General features: G+C 34.3%; 1 protein-coding gene across 1 annotated transcript; it reads left to right on the forward strand.

The window, feature by feature from the left end:
* The first annotated feature begins 5,557 nt into the window (after positions 1 to 5,557).
* LOC118728329 (olfactory receptor 4F3/4F16/4F29-like) lies at positions 5,558 to 7,223 on the forward strand. Its single transcript, XM_036455105.2, has one exon. The coding sequence runs from the start codon at positions 5,587 to 5,589 to the stop codon at positions 6,556 to 6,558; it is 972 nt and encodes a 323-aa protein (XP_036310998.1). The 5' UTR covers positions 5,558 to 5,586; the 3' UTR covers positions 6,559 to 7,223.
* Positions 7,224 to 7,487: the final 264 nt, after the last annotated feature.

Genomic DNA, 7,487 nt, shown 5'->3' on the forward strand with positions numbered 1-7,487 from the left:
TTTAATTGTTATTCAAATATTTTTACATATATATTCTGACAAAGCACCAAGGGGAGTATAAAGATGAGTAAGTAATAGCTCTTTTTAAAGGTATTGGGAATTTGTTTTTGGAAGGGATGACACTACCTGGGTTGTGAATGAAGGGTGGGTTTTGGCCTAAAACATTGTTTTCCAGGAGGGGGAAATAGCATAATAATTTCATTGTTTCTATTTAATATTCCATTCTATTCCTCTATTCTGTATTTCTTTTTAATTTTTAATGCTAAACAAATTCCTAAGTAATGTTTTAAGTTTCTATGTTTTAAAACTCCAAATCTCTGTCATCTGGTTCACAGCATCCATCAAACTAATCCTTATTTTTCTCTTTTAGAAATTATGACTCTTATATAATGGTACCTTTGTATCATCTCACAAAATTTGGAGAAAATTGATCACCATTGAGGGGAGTAAATTCTTTTTTGGTCTAACTCAGGTAAGAGAGAGTTCTCATTCCCACTGCCTTCATTTGCAAATAGGATTAATAACATTTCCATTCTGGTGGTGTGAGTCATTTCTAGGGCTCAGAGAAGACTCATCTATGTTGTTTTTGAACCAATTCAGGTGAAGTTGTCAGTGGAATGCAGTGAACTACAGTTGTCATGTAAAAACTTCACCACAGGGTGCTAAGATCAGGGATATAGGCAGAATTTCAAAGGTTGAGAGTTAGTTTATTGATGTCTCTTTTTGGTGTGCAAGGAGGGCTGGTTGAGAGTAGGAAAATTGTGATAGCCTGGAATAGTTCAGAAGCATGGCATAGTTATCGACATATTTAACTAAAATAAAAAATATGATTAGAGTTTAATTTTCTTAAACCCAGGCAGCTGTATTAATTTTTCCCTAATACCTCATGTACAAGTGGCTCAACATGTAAATAGTTTTAACTAAAAATGCTCTGGAAAAAATAATTCTGGAGACTAGAAACTTAGAACAGACTATATATGGGTAAGAAAGACATAGTGAAGGACTTTGGCTAGTCAGCAGTCAGTGTGAGGGCAGTAGACAACTTAGCAGTAGTAGAAGTCAGCATGACAAAAGATTGTACAGAAGCTAGAGATGAGGTTGTAGATACCAAAGACCCACTTTGTCTTCTATGAAATTCTATTAGATACCTTGGTAGTAAAAGCTACTTCCTCATACCCTTGAAATTATTTTTGACATTAAGTTGTCAATGACTTACAGAGTAGTGTAGTGAAGAAAGGCTATATTCTGACATCAACTTGTTTTTTTATTTATTTTATTTTTAAAAATATGTTTTTATTGACTTTAGAGAGAGGAAGGGAGAGGGAGAAAGAGATAAAAACACCAATGAAAGAGAAACAGCTATCTGATCGGCTGCCTCTTGCATGCCTCTACTGGGGATTGAGCTGGTAACCTGGACAAGTGCTCTGATTGGGAATAGAACCGGTGACTTCTTGTGCATGGGTTGATGCTCAATTGGTTTTTAAATTAATAGTTTTGTTAAAGAGAAAGACGTGCAAAATAAAAAGTGTATAGAAGCATAGAGAAGAGAAAAAAATTACCCATAGATTCTATAGAAAGATAGCAACTGTTAAATGTTTTTTAAAATTGTATTTTATTTTTCAATTATGACATACAATATTATATTAGTTTCAAATGTAGACCTTAGTAAGTAGACACTGACATACTTTATGAAATCACCCTGATAAGTCTAATACCTATCTAACACCATATATACTTATTACAATATTATTGGCTATACTTTGCATCTTTGTGGCTATTTTTATAACTGGAAATTTGTACATCATAATTGGATTTTTATTTTAGATTCTAGTTCTTTGTGATCTTGTAGAGAAAATTTTATTTGTTTTCGAGATCAATTTTCATTGTACCAGAATGTACTTGGGAAGAGATTAATTCTAAGTTTGGAGTCTTAAAGAAACTGAACTCTCAAGTCAGCTTTTCTTTAATCATTTTATCACAAAGCAATAAATAAGAATATTGTTTTTGAGAGTTACAATTTACTTCTGTTAACGAAAAAAACCATTGAAACTTGTAGAGAATTTTAGTGAGTTTATTTGAGCCAAACTGTAGACATATGCAGGGAAGCAAAACCTCAACAAATTGAGATAATGCTCCAAAGAATGGTGGGTTACATTTCTATTTATACATTGCAATCAAAGGAGGGACATAGGTGGGTTACATGAAATTCATTGGTTATGGATTAAGGAGGTGAGATAAAGCAAAGTGGTGGGAAACCCTGGGATTGGATAAAAAAAGTAAAATGATGGAAACACAGTTAGGTGGGTGCAGGAACAATTAACATAATAATGAAGGGATTGGTGGTCTCTGTCCTGGTGCCCATCACATTTGGTTGTGCCCCAGGGGCTCCAGAAAAAGGAAAGTTACAAGTTACCCAGACATCTCACAGATATGTTATCTTAGAAGCAAAAAGGCAAATGGGCTCAGTAAAGAAAATCTAAGTTGATCTTTGTCAGGGAAAATATCAGCCTAGGACATGACTACCCACTATAACCTGTTTGTAGTTTAAATATTTAATTTTCAAACCATCTTTTGTGGTTATTTTAGTTCTCTGAGTTTGCAAGACTGCCACAGAGGCCTCCCCTGAGCTTGTCAGGTTAGCATGTGGCTCCTTTTGTTCACACTTCAAACCGCAATGCCATGCTTAAGAAAGATCTTAACAGTGTGTATTATGTGGCATTTGCATCTCTGGAGAAATTAGAGAGTAAAAATGTACCAGACTAGACTGGATATATTACATGAATCTTGGAATCAGATAGTTGATATAGATTATTTCTGAAGGTCCATCTCAAATAATTTATATCCATAAAGAACATTATACATGATATTAGACCGATATTAGATATAGGTCTGCAGGAAGAAGCAGATGCTATTTTCAATACAAAATAATAATAGCATGTAAAGGGATTCATGAGCAATATAAACAAGATCCTTTGGAAGTGAACTGAATTTAAGTAGAGGATGATTATTCTTAAAATCCAAATTTCAAACTGGAAGATGGAAATCATGAAGGTAAAGAAAATAGGGAGGGTAAATTTAAGGAGGCATAATATGATAAATAGAAGTTTCAGAAAGAAAATAAACTAATTTAATTAAAATGGAAAGAGGAGGTGAAATGAAGGGGGGAGAAAAATATTTTGAAGATATAATCTTACCTGGTGTAAGGGAAAGCAGGAAAGAAATAAAACTTATTTGTAGGAAAAATAGTTGGCATCTTATTTTAAAATAGGAGTAGAGACATTTGTCACTGGAAAAGGGACAATTAACAACAACAAAAAGAAAAGTATAACAGGACTTCTGTGTCAATAATTGGGCTGATTAAATGAACACCATCTCAACCAAACCAACCAAAATTAAACATGAAAAAGTTATTTTTTTTTGTAGGCCCAGAAAACCCAACACATTTTCATGAAAAACTATTTTACACAATAGCCGAATGGAGTAACAGACAAAAAAACAACCCCACTCCCTTTTTAGCAAGAATAATCTGGAAATGGAGATGAGGAAAGGAATTCCATTCATAATGTCAAAGAAACTATAAAATACATAAGAATAATTTAAACAAAGAGACACATATATGAACAAAGTACAAAATCTTACTGAAGGACATGAAATGAGGTTTGAATAAATGGATGAATGTTCTATTCTTGAATGGGAAAACATCATCATTATAGTGCTACTTCATTCAAAGCTAATATTTACATGTAATGCAATTCAAATCAGAACCCAATGGAATTTTTTTGGAGGACTGGATAAACTGATCTTAAAATGCGTATGTAATAATGTATGCTCAAGACCAGCCAAAAAGTAGAAAACAAGGTATAAGAACAGTGAAAAAGGGAATTGCTTTATTAGATATAGTGATAAAGCCACTATTGTGAAATACCCAAATATTTATACAGAAATAGATAAAGATTTCATTGGAAGTAGAATAAAGAAACGAGAAACAGATCCCAACATATCTAAGAATTTAGCATATGAAAAAATGTTAGTTAAATTCAGTGGGGAAAGAATAGGCTGTTTAACACACAGTATTATACAATTCTATTCAACCCAAAGAAATGAAGAGGGACTTATATTCTAAAATATTCAAGAAATATTATTTTAAAAAAGAAAAAAAAAATAATAGGGCACAGTTCTAAATAAAAAGCAAAAAATAATAAAATATTGAAAGAAAATCTAAGTTATACATGTTTGGTCCAGGAGCAAGGGTAATTTTAACTAAGATTAAACTCAGTAGCTATAAAAAAAGCAATAGCTGGATTTAATCACATAACAATGAAAAACTTGAGTATAGCAAAAGAAACCATAAACAAAATTAATAGATAATTGATTTAGAGAAAATATATAACAAATGACAAAAGCTTAAAATCTATAATATAAAAAGAACTCCTACAACTTGATAAGAAAAGATATGAATAGGAAATTCACAGAGCAAACGCAAACAGCAAAAACAAAAAACCCAACTTGTTCAAATATATTGGGAAATGAAAATTAGAGCAACAATAAACTTTCACTTTACACTCAATAGATTGGCAACAATTTTAAAAAATGTTAACATTTATTCTTGTGGAAATATGTGTGGTTACAGACTTTTTTGAAGTCAATCAGGCAGAACTATTAAAATTAAAAATACTTTTGCCTGGCTGGTGTGGCTCAGCGGTTGAGCATCTACCCAGGAACCAAGAAGTAACCAGTTCAATTCCCAGTCAGGGCACAAGCCCGGGTTGCAGGTTTGATCTCCAGTAGGCGGTATGCAGGAGGCAACCAACTGATGATGTTCCTCTCTGATAGATGCTTCTATCTCTACATCCCTCTCCCTTTCTCTCTCTCTAAAAGATCAACAAAAACATATACAAATATGTATGTACTTTAATCCAGCGATACTACTCCTGGGAATCCATGACACAGAAACGAAAGCATTAATTGTTTGCAGCATTGTCTGTAGGGGCCAAAAAATACCAAAAACAAAACAAAACAAACAAACAAAAAACCATCCATAAACCAAAACAACAACAACAAAAAAAGCCAAGCAAATCACCAACAAAAAACCAAGCAAACAAAAACAAAACTAGGAACAAGGTGAACATTTACATTGCGAATATCAGGCAATCATTAAAGAATAAAACAGAGCACCTCTCAGATAGTTCTCTGTGCCTTTTTGCACATATTTCCATTCTGTGGCATATCTGATTATAGAAATAAGTATAAGTCTCTGTCTTTCCTGATGTACCTCTCCTTAAATTCTTAGGTGCCTTTGTCTACATTTTCCTGTCCTTCTTTATCCACTGATGCCCAAACTAAATTCGAGGCACATGATTAAATGATACCAAAGATCTAGACATGGAAAAATCTCCGGTGCTGGCTCTCTGTGATTGTTGAACTACATACACTTGAAGTAGCTGTGTACAATGACAAGGTGATCTTTAGTTTTTTGACATTTGTGTAACTCCGTAGCCAGGACTTCCTTTCCAACTTAAAAAAGTCATGTTACCTCTCTCTTATGCTTTCCAGGTAACTTCAGGATCAGCCTAGCACACCAAGTTGATGGATGGAGGAAATTACTCAATGGTGTCTGAATTTTTGTTGCTGGGACTCACCAGTTCCTGGGAGATTCAGATTCTTCTTTTTCTGTTTTTCACAATATTTTATATAGCAAGTATGCTAGGAAACCTTCTCATTGTGCTGACAATTATCTCAGACCATCACTTACATTCTCCCATGTACTTTTTGCTAGCAAATCTCTCCCTTATTGACACAGGTGTTTCTAGCATTGCAACCCCCAAGATGGTTTATGACATTTTCAGAAAACGTAAAGTCATCTCTTTGAAAGGATGCATTACTCAGATGTTCTTTATTCACACTGTTGGGGGTGCAGAGATGGTGCTGCTTATAGTCATGGCCTATGACCGATACATTGCTATCTGTAAACCCCTCCACTACCTGACCATCATGAGCCTAAGAATGTGCATTTCTCTTTTGGCTGTTGCTTGGACCATTGGACTCATTCACTCTGTGGCCCAACTGGCTTTTGTTGTAAACTTACCCTTTTGTGGTCCTAACGAAATGGATAGCTTTTATTGTGATTTTCCTCGGTTCATCAAACTTGCGTGTATAGACACTTACAGACTGGAGTTTCTGGTCACTGCCAACAGTGGTTTCATTTCCATGGGCACCTTCTTTATCTTGGTTATCTCTTACATCTTCATCCTGGTCACGGTTCGCAAACACACCTCAGGTGGCTCCTCCAAAGCCCTCTCCACTCTCTCAGCTCACATCACTGTAGTGGTCTTTTTCTTTGGCCCTTGTATTATTGTCTATGTGTGGCCATTCCCTACCTTACCCATAGATAAATTTTTAGCCATTTTTGATGCCCTTATCACTCCTTTTATGAATCCTATTATCTATACATTTAGAAATAAGGAGATGAAGGTGGCAATGAGGAGACTGTTTGGTAAGGTTTTAAGTTTTAGGAAGTGTTCCTTCATGCATAATCCAAGAAATTCAGATTCATCTTGACTGCAGTACTTGGAAATGAATTTCTTTAATTAAACGTTTTATAGAACTTTTTAATTTAGCAACTGATTTCAATATCCATTGTGAAACATCTCCTCAAGGACTCTGTTCTGGTCTGGTCAGTTTTTCACAGGGATCCTTTTCGAAGGATACTGAAAATGTTGAGGAGGAGTGACTTCAGCTTTGGAACTTAGTGTCCTTTATTATTGAAGACTTTAGTGAAAGCTGCAATCTCACATTTTGGGCATATTTTTCGGGAATGTAAATTGTCTTATCTTTGGTGGTGATTCTCAGAGGCATATTTCTCCTAATCTACACGTGTACCAAAATTCATGCTCTTTGAGTTCAGTGTCTATAACCAGGAGGAATAAACAACATGAAGATAATTACCCAGGTAGCTTTGAAACTTTGAGGCTTCAAACTTCTGGATATGCCCATCCATACTCAGACTTAGTACTAAGGTTTTTAGAATTAAAATTGAAAGGTGAAATTTGGGGTAAATCAAAGAGTGACAACTCAGGAAACTTTACTATTATTAATCAAATATTTTGAGATCAGAAGGTGTATATGGTAATTATGTTTTACTCCAACTGTTTTCTAAAGAAGTCATTATTTTTATATGGCAAAGAAAATTATGTGACTCTTAAATAATTGAATATTTTGAAGCTAAAAAGAGGTGGTACTGTTTTATGAATAAAAATGTAAAATATTTCTATATTATGTGGACCAGGTTTATAATTAAATAAAAAGCAAAAAAAGTGTAGATATTACAAAAGAAAATTTATTACAAAACTATCTATAGCCCATCTGGTGTCGTGTCAACCCATGAACCAAGAGGTCACTGGTTCGATTCCCAATCATGGCACATGCCTGGGTTGAGGGCTCAATCCCCAGAAGGGGGTATGAGGGAGGCAGCCAATCAATGATTCTTT

Source organism: Pipistrellus kuhlii, unplaced genomic scaffold (assembly GCF_014108245.1).
Source record: "Pipistrellus kuhlii isolate mPipKuh1 unplaced genomic scaffold, mPipKuh1.p scaffold_m20_p_1, whole genome shotgun sequence".
Classification (NCBI taxonomy): domain Eukaryota; kingdom Metazoa; phylum Chordata; class Mammalia; order Chiroptera; family Vespertilionidae; genus Pipistrellus; species Pipistrellus kuhlii.